At 38.6% G+C, this 18515-nt stretch overlaps 1 protein-coding gene across 1 annotated transcript; it reads right to left on the bottom strand.

Moving 5' to 3' along the window:
* Window positions 1-338: 338 nt before the first annotated feature.
* LOC119534678 (zinc finger protein 260-like) lies at window positions 339-17744 on the bottom strand. The gene is given in 7 exon segments (XM_037837291.1): window positions 339-2181; window positions 2183-3735; window positions 4186-4268; window positions 4803-4898; window positions 5712-5838; window positions 6912-6997; window positions 17698-17744. Coding segments are annotated over 6 exon segments (1959 nt in total). The 5' UTR covers window positions 6924-6997; window positions 17698-17744; the 3' UTR covers window positions 339-2093.
* Between the last annotated feature and the right edge of the window lie 771 nt (window positions 17745-18515).

The following is an 18515-nucleotide window of genomic DNA, read 5'->3' as shown; positions in this document are numbered from 1 at the left end:
GGTCAGGTTTATGAACAAAATGTGACTGGAGAACCAAATAAACCCTAGTGCAGTGAATGGACCTTTGAAAACAAGTTGTGCTCTGGGAAGGAACGAGTTATGTTATGTTTATGCATATCGGAAGGGTCCTATTATATGAATATCTTTGGAATGACATAGAAAATAAGGAAAACACCAAAAATATTTTTCACACCCAATGAGGCTTACGATCCTGGTGGGATGGAAGCTGAGGATGATCACTACCTAGAATATAAGGATAACAGACTTAACATCAGAGACATCAATAAAAGAGATGAATTTCCCATGACTGCTTCTGCTGCTTGGTGGATCTGTCACCTAACTGGGCATGCAAATTCTAACACCATGAAATTTTGGGTCCAGGCACATGGATTACGTCTCTCAATAAATTTCTAACTTGTAGAAATTACAATTTTTACTTCAGACCCTGTGACATTCCTCAAATTAATGTTCTGTAATATCCTTTTACAAACTTAATAATGGTTTCTATATAAACAAACATCATTGCATAAAGTTTCATTTTCCCCTCGTTTTTCATTCCACTCTTTGACTTATTACAGTACATAAATCTATCATTATGTCCATATAGTATGGAAGTTATGAAAATAGACAACTTTTTCTTGCTTTCTATGTAAGGTAAAGCAATGTCTCCAGATTTCATAAAATATAAGCCCTATATAGAGAAGAAAAATAATACTTGTGTACTCAATTTTAGTAGGAAAAAGTAAGCAATTTTTAAAATTATGACATTAGCTAAAAGTTTTCATATATTCATGCTCTGGAACATAATTTTTACAAAAATTAGTGTCAAGGACTGGATTCCCAGATCTGGACCATCAGGATGGCAGTGCCTTTGGACCCTGTAGATTTTGGAATCTATTACCTCTTTGCTTATTAAGATGATTATTTCACTGTGTTCTGAAACTCCCTAATGAGACATTAGTAAGGGGAAATTGGAATTTACTGGACCTCAGCTTGACTTAGTGAACTACTGTGTGCAGGATCCTCTCACCCACTGAGAATGTATTCATTGAGGTGAAGTATTGTTCCCTATAAAATAAAAAACAAAGCAAACATATCTATTTCTACTCTGTATGTATTTAATTACTATCACAAAAAATGTTGCCCACTGATCCATTAGAGGTAACCACAGAAGCATATTCATTTACCCAAAATCACAAGCTTCACATATTCCTATCCCCACATGTACAGTATTTACATTTCTGTAACAGTCACCAAATATCCTATAATTTCTCCAATCCCCTCAAACAGTATACCTCACAGAGATACAACGCATGTCCATGACTTGCCCAAATTCTGAATAAATGACTTCCTTTGATTTTACATTGAATACATTCTGCATCATGAAATTTCTCAATATATGCCAAGGGGTTTCAGCCTCATAATGAAGGCTTTTCTCTCTTATTTCATGTTTTTATGACTTTTTCATCTTATTTAATGTTTTCATGATTATTTCTATATTAATAATTTTAAGCACACCACACCTTGGGTGTCACTAAATAATTATGCACAGTAATTACAACCTAGTGTTTCATACCTATGGAGGCCACTCATTTACTTTAAAAAACAAATTACAAATTAAGGCACTCCAAAATTGCATACACAGAATTCCTCATGTGTTAATTTTTCTGCCTTTCGAATCAGTGATAAATGAGGACTCTCTTTCATTACTTTTTATCATGAGCTCTCATAGGATTTATCATCAGGCCAACTAAGGACTTTGGTACATTAATGATATTCATACAGATTCCTCCTGTGTGAATTTCTTTATATCAACTAAAATAGTACAAAAGCAAAAGGCCCCACCATATTGATTACAAAGTGTTTCTTCATATGTGAGTTCTCTGGGGTGTCTAAATATTACAGTTAGGGCTAAAGTACTTCCATGCTAAAAATACATGCAATAAATTCTCTCTTTCCATCTGTGGTCAGACTATTGACTGAATGCTTTGTCAAACTGATGAAATTTACGCTTTCTCTTAAATTTGAATAATTCCATGTTGTCAACAGAAAAATTAAGATTTTCCATATGTATGGCATTCCTATGGCTTTTGTCAAATGTGCCTTCTCTCATGTCTTCTGAGGCCATAACTCTGAGAGAAAGCTTTCCCACATAGATGACACTCATGGGGTTTCTCCCCAGTGAGTTTTCTCATGTTTTCTGAGAGAAGAGCATTGAATGAAGACTTTCCCACAAGTATTGCATCCATACGGTTTCTCTCCAGTGTGAGTTCTCTCATGACATTTGAGAGCATAGCTTTTAATAAAGGCTTTTCCACAGGTATGGCATTCATAGGGTTTCTCTCCAGTGTGAGTTCTCTCATGGTCTCTGAGAGCAGAGTGGTGAGTGAAAGCTTTCCCACATGTATTGCATCCATATGGTTTCTCTCCAGTGTGAGTTCTCTCATGTTTTCTAAGGTAATCATATCCACTGAAGGCTTTCCCACATGTATGGCATTTGTAGGGTTTCTCTCCAGTGTGAGTTCTCTCATGTCGTATGAGTTTAAAACTATCAATGAAAGCTTTCCCACATGTGTTGCACTCATAGGCTTTCTCTCCAGTGTGAGTTTTCTCATGTCGTCGGAGTTGAAAACAATACATGAAGGCTTTCCCACATGTAGGGCATTCACAGGGTTTCTCTCCAGTGTGAGTTTTCTCATGTCGTATGAGATGAAAACAATAAGTGAAGGCTTTCCCACATGTATGGCATTCATAAGGTTTCTCTACAGTGTGAGTTATCACATGTTGTGTGAGTTGAAAAAGATAAATGAAGGCTTTTCCACATGTATGGCATTCATAGGGTTTCTCTCCAGTGTGAGTTTTCTCATGTCGCATGAGTAGAAAACGAGAAGTGAAGGCTTTTCCACATGTATGGCATTCATAGGGTTTCTCTCCAGTGTGAGTTTTCTCATGTCGTATGAGTTGAAAACGATAAATGAAGGCTTTCCCACACGTATGGCATTCATAGGGTTTCTCTCCAGTGTGTCTTCGCTCATGTCGTCTAAGATAAGAAGACTGAGTGAAAGTTTTTCCACACAGATGGCATTCATGAGGTTTCTCTTCACTGTGGGTTTTCTCATGTTGTCTAAGATAAGAATATTCATTAAAGGTTTTCCTACATGTATTGCATTCATAGGGTCTCTCTCCAGTGTGAGTTTTCTCATGTTGCATGAGTTGAAAACGATAAATGAAAGCTTTTCCACATGTATGGCATTCATAGGGTTTCATTCCAGTGTGTTCACTCTCATGTGGTTTCTCTCCAGTGTGTCTTCTCTCATGTTTCCTAAGATATGAATATAAACTGAAGGTTTTACCACACACATCACATTCATAGGGTTTTTCTGCAGTGTGTATTTTCTCATGTTGCCTAAGGTGAAAAAATCTACTGAAACTTTTCCCACATAAAAGACATTCATATGGTTTATCTTCAGTTTGAGTTACATTGGAATTTCTGTGGCCACAGCTTTTAGTAATAGCTTTAACACTTTGATGACCCTCGTATGATTTACTTTCAGTTGGAATCTGTTCATGTTGATTAAAAGATGAGTGGTCACCAAGGAGTTTTCCAAGTGGTTTGCTTAAATATGGTTTCTTTCTCATAGGAAATAATGCATGTTGAGTCACTGGGGATCTCAGAGTGGAATCTTCTTGCAAAGAAATGCACTGAAAAGAATTCTTCTGAGTGTGCGATTTTTGCTGTGGGGAGATGGATGACAGATGGTAAAACATTTGTACATATACATAATATTTCCTCATCTCCCCACAAATGAATTTTTGACTAAATCTGCAGTGATAATCTACAATTAAAATCTTTCCCATGTTAGTTTCATATACACATTATTCACCTTCAGGCATGGTGATTTTCTCTATTATACTATCTTAATTGCAAAGGTATTCAATTTTGAACGTCAGGATTTCCAAAATTTAGGTATGTGAATCATGTTTATGTAATGATGTTTTTATAAGAACTCAGCTTAGAGTTTTGTGTTGTTTCATTTTCCTCTAAACGCAAAGTATCACAGACTTTTGCTGGAGTAGCACTTAACTCCAGCATTAATTACAGCGAGGTGATTCTATTGAATTTATAATTTATTCAATCACCAGATATCTATTTGGAAAATTAAAATTCAAACAAAGGAAGCTTACCAATAACATGAGGTTAGAATTCTCCTTTCTGCAGGTAAGTTGCAGGAGTATCATTTCTTGCATTTTCCTGGCATTTTTCCTGCCTATATTTATTGGGTAGAAAAACACAATATACTGTTAGAGTAGCGTAACAGAAACAGAAACATTGTTAAGTCCCAAATATCCATTTCTCAGTATGTTTCAAAGCTAGACACTTGGTTGGGAGAGAATATCATATTAAATTTAAGTAAAAAAAAGCATAATCTATACAGAAGAAAATATAGGACATTAACAACCCGAAAGATTTCCAGGATTGAAGTAAGAGAAAAATTAAAAGATGCTGGGATGTCAGGAGGTAAAAAGAGGGAAAATCTTCCAGAAGTCATACCAGGACAAGGCTCATTATGACAAAGTATAATTACAGTAATACATGAATATCCCTTTCCCAAAGTCAAAGGCTCCTGAATAGAGTCTAAGTGTGTAAAATTACAATCACATGTGAAGAAAACACCCAATATTGTCACCTATGTTTGAGAAATCATAACTCACTTATGGAAACCTGAGGTTGATATTTCAAGGATCTACTCACTAACAGATAAGGCCTCTCTACTACTGATGCATAGGTTTCTGGAGCTCACCTGGACTCTGGTTTTGAAGAGAGTCTACTCCTTCTCTCCACACCTCCTCTCCTTGTACCATCTGGGAAAGGACATCTGATTTGCAGACCTGACATCCTATTTGCAGGAAAAAGAGATACCTGGAATTTGAGTTCTGTTAATAGTACGTTATGAAGTCCATGTGAAGCTACCAAAGAAAAATGTGAGCATGGAAGGTCAGCAAGGAAAAAGTACTTTGAACACAGAACAATGACAATACTTCACCAGTCAAAGTGTAACTCTTGACCTTGTTCTTTTTACATTGGGGACCTATGTTTGTTGCAGCAGAAGTTCAAAGAGAGACTGCAGAATCCTCCATATTCTAAATGGGGGGAAATTGCATGTTTCTATACTTATGGATTATTATTTTCAAAAATAATGCAATAAGCATAAACTCTGCCAAAACAATCTAAATCCTATGTGAAAAGTGATATATGTGCTATATTTACTATTGTGTTCTCAATTGTCAGGATAGCCTTAGAGCAGAATAAATATTTCAAAATATTTAGTCATTTATTTATCCATTCAAAAATTATTCATTGACTCCCCAACACTGCTCTGAGTGTTGGACACTGAGATTCAAGAAAGACATTAAGTTGTGCCAAGAAAATTAAATTCTATGGGTGTGAAGTAGTTGTAAGTAAAAGGTTAGAAAACATATTTCATTTGAGTGTTTACCTGGATGATAAGATAACTTAAATGTATACATAATATAAAATGCAAAAATATAAAGAATATGAAAAGGTTATACTACAATACTGAGAAGGTGACTTAGATACTAGAAATAAATAGAAGATGATATATGATTGATATGGATACATAGGTAGATAGTAGATTAGATGGCTGATAGACAGATATGTATTAATGATAGAATAATTTTCAGAGACTCACCCAATGAAACCAGATGACTGATATTCTCAAGTGTCACTTCTCTGAACAGCTTTCTCTGTGTTGTGTCTAGCAAAGCCCACTCGTCCTGGGTGAAGTCTACAACTACATCTTTGAAGGTCATTAACTCCTAAAATATCACAGAAATTTTAGGTTCATACAAGGCCACCCTTACCAAAATCTAGATAATCAAAATGACAGCAATGATAAAGCAGAGACTGCACTTATAATTCTGGAAATTTGTTTGGAGTTCAAGTAAGATCACTTTAAATGCTGAACTGCCATCTGCTTTCAGATGTACTCACAGACACACAGACATTCTGAATACACACAACTCCATTGTAAAGGAAAATCATATGACATTTGGTATGATATACTCCTGGAAATTTCCCAATAAACTTCTAATTATTATTTCCTGATGCTGAATATAATACTTACTCTAGAGCATCCATAAGACAAGCAGTATCCATGATAAACCACTTTCTAAAAGGGACTATACTTACATTATTCCTATATAAGGATGACCTCAATTTCCTCACATTTTCACAATTGTTTAACATATGTCATGCATATGAACAGATCCAATGAGCTGAATGAAGCGCTTTCTACCTAAATTCAATTCACTGGTCTATTACTCATTAAAATGGCAGAAAACTTTGATGCAATAGGTAGAATTCTGGAGAACTCTTAATCAATAAGTGCTGCCTCCCTCAATTCTACATAACTCAGTTATTCATTATAATGTTAAGTCCAGCTGGTTCAGGATCACAAGTCAGGGACCCTTGAGAGGGTTGTACTAAAAGATGGCCCTAGTCTGACCATTCCTGTGGTAGGAGACCTCCCATTCTCAACATTCTCTGGGGCCTACAACACTATTTTCATTGTACCTCTTGTATCTTCATTTCACCGGTCTGTTCAAGACTAAAATAGTCCCTTTGTTGCTTCTGGTCTCTTCAAATTTTCAAAAATTTCCAGTGCCATAAATTTTACTCTGCCTACGGGAACAATACTTCTTATACACTGCATCCATTTATTAAATTTGCAAAAACTTTATTTACAAAACATGAAGTTGGGCAATTGGGAACCACAGTTGCAAGGAAAATTTTAGTTTTCTTGTTTTGTGTATTTCAGAGTTGCAAACCTCCTGATCTGCTGGCATGAGTGTGTGTGTGTGTCACTTCAGTTAAAGAATTCCCTACTCACCCATGGTTGCATTGTCAATAGGTCAGCTGACAACTATCTTCCTCTGGAATTTCACTCACAATCAGACCAGCAGCAGGTGAGCAAAGCTGAGAAAGGAGATAAAAGCCTTCAGGTGCAAGTCTTGACCACAGGTTAGAGATTCACCTGTCATGAATCCCAACCCTCTACCTAGGAGGAAACCCATTCCAATCAAAAGGAACATGAAACGTGCTCAAAGAGAAATAGGAGGATGCCTCTCCCAGGGTCAAGACATAGGATGTCCTGGCTTCTGTACCAAGTAATGAAGATATGAATACCTTCATTTTACAGATAAGAACATGAAAATCATTGACCAGTATCTGTTAATTATCCCATGGTGTTCAGAGATTTTTCTTCCATCCCTGATACCAAAACATAGGAATTAGTAACCCATTTCTTATCTTTAAATAGCTCTCAACCATCAGAGAAAGCAGTCTAGAATTTCTCAGACATAACTATGCTCAGTTGATTCTATACCATTGGTTCTCCATTCCTGTCCTCTGAACTCTCCCTCCCTGCTCTAACCTGCACCTGCCCTTCTGGGTGCACTTGTTCTAAATCATCTTGGTTCCTTCACATGTATAACAATGTTACTCCTACAACACTGAGTTCTAGGTCTTATCCCAATGGATCTGGATATCAACCAAGACACTATATATTTACTTATGGGGTTGAACTAATCAAAGTATTGATCAATTTGGAGGGATCAATGGCTCCCATCATGCAAAACCAATCATGAACACCCCCTGTATCAGGATACATAAGTATATAATGTCATTTTCATATCCCAGAATCTTCATAGGAGACTGAGAAGATATAGAATGAAGAAGAGATTTGTGAGAAAATCTACTTGTTGGTATATTTTTGTGAAGTGGTAGCAGAAAACTTTTCCTATATTAATCATCGTCAGTTGCAATATCCCATATTTTATTATCTATATAAGTGAATGGATATGTATAATGTAAATTCTCCTCTAAAACATCACTAAAAATTACATGCATTTCATGAACAAATGATGTCTCATAAACAGAGGTAGGATTAACTTATTGATTTGTACCTGAAGTCCAGAGAAAAAGATTATATTAAATATACTTATTTACATATTTTTTTAAAGTTTAACCCACAAACTAACCCTGATGATAAAGGTTAATTACCCCATTTATTTCCCTGAGTACAATATTTCTGATGCCCCTGCATTTACCCCACCAGTCAATAAACAGCTTTGCATTTACCAGATCTGCACCCCTGGGAGGTGATTCTAATTACTTCTCTTTTCTGTTACTGCATCTGACACAGGACATTACTAAGCTATTGCTTTAGATCAAGTCCCATAGTTGTTGAATTTCTCTCACATTTCAAACTTCTTTAAGCAAATACGACTAAAATGTGAATGATATAGTTTGAGAAATCACCTCAGTTTAGCAGTAAAATTTCTACAGTCATTCTTGCATTCATATCCGTTAGTTATTCTATCTCTCTCATTAATGTGGCAAGGTACCTCTAAGTTGTCTACATTTGAATTCCTGTTTTTCCCATTTCTTCTGAAACCATATTAGTTATTAAAATAGAAATAAAGACCAGAAAGCTCTCCTCTTATCACAATCAATACCCTCATCACTTTAACTTATTTTCTTCTCTATTTTGAAACCAAATGTCCTTGTACCAATTTCCTCTTGTATGCCTTGTATTAGTCAGTGTTTTTTAGGGAAAGAGAACCAACAAGAGATGTCTGTAAATAGTATGAGATTTAATCAGTGTCTCATGCAACTGTGGGGATGCATGATTCCAAATTCTATAGGGCAGGCTGCAAGCTGGTACTATGATGAAAGCCTTTGATGAATACCCCAGGAGAGGCTGGCTTGCTGAAGAAGCCAAGAAAGTTCTTTCTTCTGACTGCTGAACCTATCACCTCCTCATTAAAAGCCATCAATGGATTCAAGTAAACTTCTCTTATTGTGGAAGACACTCTCTATAGCTGACTATAGATGTAATCAGCCATAGATGCAATATGACTGATATCCAAGAAATGTCCTCACAGCAAAAGACAGGCCAGTGCTTGCTTGACAAGACAACTGGGCACCAACAGCTGGCCAAGTTGACACATGAACGTAACAATCACATACCTGATATATTATTCCTCCTTTCACAATATAGTTCAAATGATGACTGAAGATCACTAAAGCGTCCTCTTAAATCATGCTACCATTGTCAACAAGCATCCTTTAAATGAATCCATTTTTGGTTCTCAGTATAAAATTTGGACCAAAGAACAATTGCAATATGATCTGCTTTTGGTAATTTTCTTTTTCCTAGCCGTCTCTGACATCTCAGTCCCCTAAGTCTACTGAAGCTATTGTAGTCTCTCCTTCCTCATGTTCTGTGTCGTCCTCATTAAACAAGATAACATCTCAAGATTCAGTGCTATTTTCTCTTCTCTCCCATTTCTAGAGTTGAAGTAATCACAGAAGTAAAAAAAAATCACATCCTAATAAAGTCCAAATGTTTTAAGACACTACTTTCATAGAACAAATATGGAAAATAACAGCATTTATAAAATGGAAATGGGTAAGGCCACCTCACATCTCATTGAATGCAAAACTCCCCAGAATCCATAAGTAAGAGCGGACATTGAGGTGAACTCAGTTCTGAAGCAAGTTCTACAGTACAGTACAACTTTGCTCTCCTCCCAAAGTTCTGAAGTTTTCAGCTTCTTTTACTTTGGGAGAATTCTCCATTTGTATTCCCTTTGTACAGGAAAAATATCTAATAAATGTGAGTGGTAAATTCCAGGGAACAATTCTGATTGCACAGATAGAGACCCTAATCCGAGTTTCATTCCATGGGGCACATCCTGTTTGTGTTGATTGAATTTACATGATAAATAAAAATAAAATCATCCTGCAATGTTGGAAAACAAAGGATGCTTTCAAAGGCTAATGAATTAATCAAACAGATTGCAGCTCATTGTTCGTAACAGGAAATATATAATGTCCTGAGACACAACAGAGTACTAGATATGATGGGTGTGCCGGTTTGAATGTATTATGTCCCCCCAAACACCATTATCTTTGATGTAATCTTGTGTGGGCAGATGTATCAGTGTTGATTAGACTGTAATTCTTTGAGTATTTCCATGGAGATGCGCGCCACCCAACTGTGGGTGGTGACTGTGACTGGACAGTTTCTGTGGAGGTGTGGCCCTGCCCATTCACCATGGGCCTTGATGAGTTTACTGGAGCACTATGTAAACTCAGATAGGAGTGAACCTGCTACAGCCAAGAGGGACACTTTGAAAAATGCACAGAAGCTGAGAGAGTAGCTGCGGATGAGAGATAGTTTGAAGATGGCCGTTGAAAGCAGACTTTTGCTCTGGAGAAGCTAAGAGATGACAAACACCCCAAGAGCAACTGAGAATGACATTTCTGAGGAACTGCAGCCTAGAGAGGAACATCCTGGGAGAAAGCCATTTTGAACCCAGAACTTTGAAGCAGATTCCAGCCACGTGCCTTCCTAGCTAACAGAGGTTTTCTGGACACCATTGGTGATCCTCCAGTGAAGGTACCCGATTGTTGATGTGTTACCTTGGACACTTTATGGCCTTAAGACTATCTGTGTAGCCAAATAAACCCCCTTTTCATAAAAGCCAATCCATCTCTGGTGTTTTGCATTTCAGCAGCATTAGCAAACTAGAATAGATTTTGGTACCAGAGAAGTGGGGTGCTGCTCAGTTTGCAAATACTAAACATGTTAGAATGGCTTTTTAAATGGATAAGAGGAGGATTCTGGAAGAACTGTGAGGAGCTTGATAGAAAAGGCCTAAACTGCTTTGAAGAAACTGTTTGTGGAAATATGGACTCTAAAGATACTTCTGATGAGGGCTTGAGCAGAAATGATGAATGTGTTGTTGCAAACTGGAAGGAAAGCAATCCTTGTTTTAAAGTAGCAGAGAATTTGGCAAAATTGAGTCCTGGTGTTGGATGGAAGGCAGAATTTGAACATGACAACCTGGAATACTTTGATGAGCTCTCCAAGCAAAATGTAGAAGTAGTAGCCTGGCTGTTACTTGCAGTTTATAAGTGAAATGTGAGAGGACAGAGATAAGCTGAGAAATGAACTCTTGGTTTCAAAGAAACCAGAAATTGATGGCCTGAAAAACTCTGGGCTTCCAGAGGGTGAAACCCCAGAAGCTACAGCCCAACATGAGGATGTAACCAAACATGGAACCCAGCCACCATTTCAGAACAAGCCAAGATTGGAAAAGGAGTTAAGCAGAAATGATTTGTGGAAAGTCCTATTGTCTGACGGCTTTGACTCCTGCGTGCTTCACGCGAATCCAACAGAATTTTTGCAAGCTCTTTACAGACAGAGCTGCTGCTGGTCGGGACTGGAGGAGACAGACAAGGAACAAAAATGAAGGAAAAATTTCTTCAAAGACAGAACCATGGAGGCTGAGGTCTGAAGTCAAGAGGTCTCAGCCTGGGAGAGCAGAATGGCCCACATGCATGGTAAGGCTGAGTTTGCCCTGGAGGTTGAGGATGGGCCTTCCATCTCGATGTTCAGGAAAGATGTTGCCACCTCAGGCCTCAAAGAGGGTGCAGCACATTCCCAGGGGATTGGGGAGAGCCTGGCCGTGCCACCCCACTGTTCTGAAGGGGTTGAGCGTATGCCCTGGAGATGGAAGAGAATCCGGGTGCTGCCCCAATGTTTGAGGAGGGTGGGGCCAAGAAGGTGGACTCCCCAATGTGTGGATATGTTGGAGCACTCATCCCAGCGTTTGGAGAGAAAAGGGCTGCTGCAAAGGCCCTTAGGAAGGGTTAGACTCCCACTCTTTCAAGCCCCAAGGATGCAACCTTGTTCTGTAAATGAATCTCAGACTTTGAAATCTAATGAAGTTTGCCCTCCAAGTTTTACAAACCATTCTGTCCCTTAAACCCTGCTTTCCTTACTGTTTCTCCTTATGGCAATGGGAATGTTTATCCTAAGACCATCCCTCCTTTGTATATAGGAAGCAGATAACTTGTTCTAAATTTCACAGGTACAGAGCCTGAGGGTAATTTTGCTATTGGAAAGACCACGCCTGTAAGTGATTTGATGGGATCTTGAACTTAACTATTGCTACTGAAATGATTTAAGTTTCTGTGATACTGTGATGGGATGAATGTATTTTGTATACAGAAAGATCATGCCATTTTGGGGTCCAGGGGATGGAATGTGTTGGTTTGAATGTATTACATCCCCCAAACACCATTATCTTTGATGTAATCTTGTGTGGGCAGATGTATCAGTGTTAATTAGATTGTAATTCTTTGAGTGTTTCCATGGAGATGCACCCCACCCAACCATGGGTGATGACTGTGATTGGATGGTTTCTGTGGAGGTGTGGCCCTGCCCATACACCATGGGCCTTGATGAGTTTACTGGAGCACTATATAAGCTCAGACAGAAGGGGCAAACTTGCCACAGCCAAGAGGGACACTTTGAAGAATGCACAGAAGCTGAGAGAGTAGCTGCAGATGAGAGACAATTTGAAGATAGCTGTTGAAAGCAGACTTTTGCTCTGGAGAAGATAAAAGACAACAAATGCCCTAAGAGCAACTGAGAGCGACATTTTTGAGGAACTGCAGCCTAGACAGAAAGTTCTGGGAGAAAGCCATTTTGAACCCAGAACTTTGAAGCAGATGCCAGCCATGTGCCTTCCCAGCTAACAGAGGTTTTTCCAGACACCACTGGCCATCCTCCAGTGAAGGTACCTGATTGCTGATGTGTTACCTTGGACACTTTATGGCCTTAAGACTGTAACTGTGTAACCAAATAAACCCCCTTTTATATATGCCAATCCATCTCTGCTGTTTTGCATTCCAGCAGCATTAGCAAACTAGATCAGTGGGTCTATATGGAAAAAGTTAGAATTCCCTGAAAGCTGGGATTAAAAATAAAGGGAAGATGAGTTATGAAAATTTGATGGACATTAATGAGTAAAGATTTAAACAGGTTACTGAGACGGAAGATCAGGTAGAGAAGTTGTCAGGAAGAGGACATATAATACTTGTTAGGACTTGTTAAAGATGTTCACTAACTCCCAGGATAAAGTGGGAAGTCCATCTCATAAGTCTGTTTTTGCAGAGGTGAAAAGTAAAATTTGAGTACTTACCACAGGGTACTACATACTTTTTCTAAGAATTTGAATTTATATTTGAGTGGAATTCCAGGGACTCAATTTTAGTAATTCCCTAATTTTAGATTTTTTTTTTCTTTTTCTTTTTTTTTTTTCCATTTTTATTGAGATTGTTCAGATACCATACAATTATCCAAAGATCCAAAGTGTACAATCACTTGCCCCTGGGTACCCTCATACAGCTGTGCATCCATCACACTTAATTTTTGTTCAATTTTTAGAAACTTTTCAGTACTCCAGACAAGAAATAAAGTGAAAGATGAAAAAAAAAAAAAGGAACTCTAATCCTCCCCTATCCCTAACCAACCCCCCTCAATTGACTCGTGGTGTTGATATAGAACATTTGTTACTGTTTATGAAAAAATGTTGAAATACTACTAACTGTAGTATATAGTTTGTAATAGGTATATAGTTCTTCCCTATATGTCCCTCTATTATTAACTTCTAATTGTATTGTCATACATTTGTTCTGGTTCATGGAAGCGATTTCTAGTATTTGTACAGTTGATCATGGACATTGTTCACCATAAGATTCAGTTTTATACATTCCCATCTTTTGACCTCCAACTTTCCTTCTGGTGACATATATGACTCTGAGCTTCCCCTTTCCACCTCATTCACACACCATTCGGCGCTGTTAGTTATTCTCGCATCTTGCTACCAACACCCCTGTTCATTTCCAAACATTTAAGTTCATCCTAATTGAACATTCTGCTCATACTAAGCAACCACTCCCCATTCTTAAGCCTTGTCCTATATCTTGGTACCTTATATTTGATGTCTATGAGTTTACATATTATAATCAGTTCCTATCAGTGAGACCCTGCAATAATTGTCCTTATGTGTCTGGCTTATTTCACTCAGTATATTGCCCTCGAGGTTTTGTCATCAACCCATTTTTTTTTTAATATGGTTTTGTTCACTCACCATACATTCCATCCCAAGTAAATAATCGATGGTTTTCTGCATGGTCATACATTTATGTGTTCACCACCTTCACCATTATCTATATAAGAGTATCTACATTTCTTCCACAAGGCAGGAGGGGAGAGTCAAAGAAGGTAGAGAGGAAAAAGAAAGAGGAAAAAAAAAGACAGCTAGGAAGCAGCAAAGGGAAAAATAACCTTAAATCAAAGTAGAATAAAGAATCAGACAATACCACCAATGTCAAGTGTCTAACATGCCTCCCCTATCCCCCCCTCTTATCTGCATTCACCTTGGTATATCACCTTTGTTACATTAAAGGAAGCATAATACAATGATTCTATTAGTTATAGTCTCTAGTTTATGCTGATTGCATCCCTCCCCCAGTGCCTCCCCATTTTTAACACCTTGCAAGGTTGACATTTGCTTGTTCTCCCTCGTAAAAGAACATATTTGTACATTTTATCACAATTGTTGAATACTCTAGATTTCACCAAGTTACACAGTCCCAGTCGTTATCTTTCCTCCTTTCTTGTGGTGTCTCACATGCTCCCCACCTTCCTCTCTCAACCGTATTCATAGTTACCTTTGTTCAGTGTACTTACATTGTTGTGCTACCATCTCCCCAAATTGTGTTCCAAACCACGCACTCCTGTCTTCTATCACCCTGTAGTGCTCCCTTTAGTATTTCCTGTAGGACAGGTGTCTTGTTCACAAAGTCTCTCATTGTCTGTCAGAAAATATTTTGAGCTCTCCCTCATATTTCAAGGACGGCTTTGCTGGATACAGGATTCTTGGTTGGCGGTTTTTCTCTTTCAGTGTCTTAAATATATCACACCACTTCCTTCTTGCCTCCATGGTTTCTGCTGAGAGATCCGCACATAGTCTTATTAAGCTTCCTTTGTATGTAATGGATCGCTTTTCTCTTGCTGCTTTCAGGATTCTCTCTTTGTCTTTGGCATTTGATAATCTGATTATTAAGTGTCTTGGCATAGGCCTATTCATAACTCTTCTGTTTGGAGTACGCTGCGCTTCTTGGATCGGTAATTTTATGTCTTTCGTAAGAGATGGGAAATTCTCATTAATTATTTCCTCTGTTATTGCTTCTGCCCCCTTTCCCTTCTCTTCTCCTTCTGGGACACCAATGATACGTACATTATTGTACTTTGTTTCATCCTTGAGTTCCCAGAGATGTTGCTCATATTTTTTCATTCTTTTCTCCATCTGCTCCTTTGTGTGTAGGCTTTCAGGTGTTTTGTTCTCCAGTTCCTGAGTGTTTTCTTCTGCCTTTTGAGATCTGCTGTTGTATGTTTCCATTGTGTCTTTCATCTCTTGTGTTGTGCCTTTCATTTCCATAGATTCTACTAGTTGTTTTTTTGAACTTTTGATTTCTGCTGTATACATGCCCAGTGTTTCCTTTACAGCCTCTATCTCTTTTGCAATATCTTCTCTAAACTTTTTGAATTGATTTAGCATTAGTTGTTTAAATTCCTGTATCTCAGTTGAAGTGTACGTTTGTTCCTTTGACTGGGCCATAACTTTGTTTTTCTTAGTGTAGGTTGTAATTTTCTGTTGTCTAGGCATGGTTTCCTTGGTTATCCAAATCAGGTTTTCCCAGACCAGCACAGGCTCAGGACCCAGAGGGAAGAAATATTCAGTATCTGGTTTCCCTGCAGGTGTGTCTTAGAAAATTGCTCCACCCTTTGATGCCTCGGGTCACTGTGCTTTTTCTGCCCAGCAGGTGACGCCTGTTAGCCTATAATTCTTTTTTTCTTTTTATTTTTTTAATTTTTTTTTAATTTTTATTTTTTTCTTATCTTCATTTTATTGAGATATATTCACATACCACGCAGTCATACAAAACAAATCGTACTTTCGATTGTTCACAGTACCATTACATAGTTGTACATTCATCACCTAAATCAATCCCTGACACCTTCATTAGCACACACACAAAAATAACAAGAATAATAATTAGAGTGAAAAAGAGCAATTGAAGTAAAAAAGAATACTGGGTACCTTTGTCTGTTTGTTTCCTTCCCCTATTTTTCTACTCATCCATCCATAAACTAGACAAAGTGGAGTGTGGTCCTTATGGCTTTCCCAATCCCATTGTCACCCCTCATAAGCTACATTTTTATACAACTGTCTTCGAGATTCATGGGTTCTGGGTTGTAGTTTGATAGTTTCAGGTATCCACCACCAGCTACCCCAATTCTTTAGAACCTAAAAAGGGTTGTCTACATTGTGCGTAAGAGTGCCCACCAGAGTGACCTCTCGGCTCCTTTTGGAATCTCTCTGCTACTGAAGCTTATTTCATTTCCTTTCACATCCCCCTTTTGGTCAAGAAGATGTTCTCTGTCCCACGATGCCAGGTCTACATTCCTCCCCAGGAGTCATATTCCACGTTGCCAGGGAGATTCACTCCCCTGGGTGTCTGATCCCACGTAGGGGGGAGGGCAGTGGTTTCACCTTTCAAGTTGGCTTAGCCAGAGAGAGAGGGCCACATCTGAGCAACAAAGAGGCATTCGGGAGGAGGCTCTTAGGCACAATTATAGGGAGGCCTAGCCTCTCCTTTGCAGCAACCGTCTTCCCAAGGGTAAAACCTACGGTAGAGGGCTCAACCCATCAAACCACCAGTCCCCTATGTCTGTGGTCATGTTAGCAACCATGGAGGTGGGGTAGGCGAATACCCCTGCATTCTCCACAGGCTCCTCAAGGGGGCACTACATCTTTTTTTTCCTTGCTTTTTTTTTTTTTTTTTTAACTTTCCCTTCTTTTTTAAATCAACTGTATGAAAAAAAAGTTAAAAAGAAAACAAACATACAATAAAAGAACATTTCAAAGAGACCATAACAAGGGAGTAAGAAAAAGACAACTAACCTAAGATAACTGCTTAACTTCCAACATGTTCCTACTTTACCCCAAGAAAGTTACCTAATATAGCAACATTTCTGTGAACTTGCTCCTACTACATCAGAAATTAACAGACCATAGTCATTCCTAGGCATCCCCAGAACGTTAAATGGCTTATCTGTTCTTCTTGGATTATTGTTCCCCCTTCCTTAATTGCTCTCTATTGCTAGTTCCCCTACATTCTACATTATAAACCATTTGTTTTACATTTTTCAAAGTTCACATTAGTGGTAGCATATAATATTTCTCTTTTTGTGCCTGGCTTATTTCGCTCAGCATTATGTTAGCCTATAATTCTTGACTGGTGTGAGGAGGTATGGCCGTGTTCCCCCAGGCTCTGGGGTCTGGTTCTGTCCTAGAGAAGACAGACCCCCCAGGTGGAGGTCATTAGCATTTCAATGGTCTCGCTCTCTGCTTGTGCTGTCTCCACCCTTCCCCAAGTCACAGCCCTGGAACTGAAAATGACTGGGGCTTTCTCCACTGAGCCCAAAAAGAAACAGATAGTCCCCTTCAGACCCAGTCCAAGGCGACACTCTGGCTCTCCAAGGTCAGTCGTCACCCAAAGCCTCTGTCTGTTTTTTGGGGATGTGTACCTGTAGTGAGCAGTTCACACTCACTACTTAAAACCCCAGTTGGAGCTCAGCTGAGCTATATTCACTTGCTGGGGGAGAGCTTCTCTCTGGCACCACGAGGCTTTGCAGCTCGGCCTATGGGGGAGGGGTCTCCCGACTTGGATCCGCAGGTTTTACTTACAGATTTTATGCTGTGTTCTCGGGCATTCCTCCCAATTCAGGTTGGTGTATGATGAGTGGATGGTCTCATTTGTCCCCCGGCAGTTATTCTGGATTATTTACTAGTTGTTTCTGGTTTTTTGTAGTTGTTCCAGGGGGACTACTTAGGTTCCACTCCTCTCTATGCCGCCATCTTGCCGCTCCTCCCTAATTTTAGATTTTTAAATCTGAACATGGTTGCAAGTATCACTAGAAAAACATTGAGATACATAAGATTATGCTGATGTATATATGAAAATAAATTTTATTTGATAAATAATAAATTCTTATGACAATTTGCATATTTAATGTAAAAATTTCCCATATTGCATTGCATACTCGAAGGAAATGGACCTCAAAAGTCACACTGAAATCTCCTGGGAGTTCAACAAATTCTAATGCCTGGGTCCTATAATCAGGGATTATTTAAGTATTCCTGGGTATGGCCTGGGTGTCCAGAGTTTGAAAAGTCCAGGTGTGATTCCCATAGGCATCAGAGTTGGAGTACAACTTCTCTAAGGAACATGAGCAATCCAACAGGGCCTTGGTACTCATAGTGTGTGGTAAGTGGATCAATAGCATTAGCATGTCTGGGAACTTGTTAGAGAAGAATCGAAGGACCCACCCCAGACCCAGGGAATCAGGATCTGCATTTTTACAAGATTCCAGGAGATTCATATACATACATTGGAGTATGGGCAGCACTGGTTCACAATTCATTTCTGTCCCAGAGGTGTATGGGAATCCTGTATTTTATGAATGATTTTTCTCTAAACCAATGTAAAAATAAAATGAATTGTT

The sequence above is a fragment of the Choloepus didactylus genome, chromosome 5 (assembly GCF_015220235.1).
Source record: "Choloepus didactylus isolate mChoDid1 chromosome 5, mChoDid1.pri, whole genome shotgun sequence".
NCBI lineage: Eukaryota > Metazoa > Chordata > Mammalia > Pilosa > Megalonychidae > Choloepus > Choloepus didactylus.
Note: the sequence above shows the minus strand (reverse complement) of the source record. Positions and strands in the feature narration are given on the sequence as shown.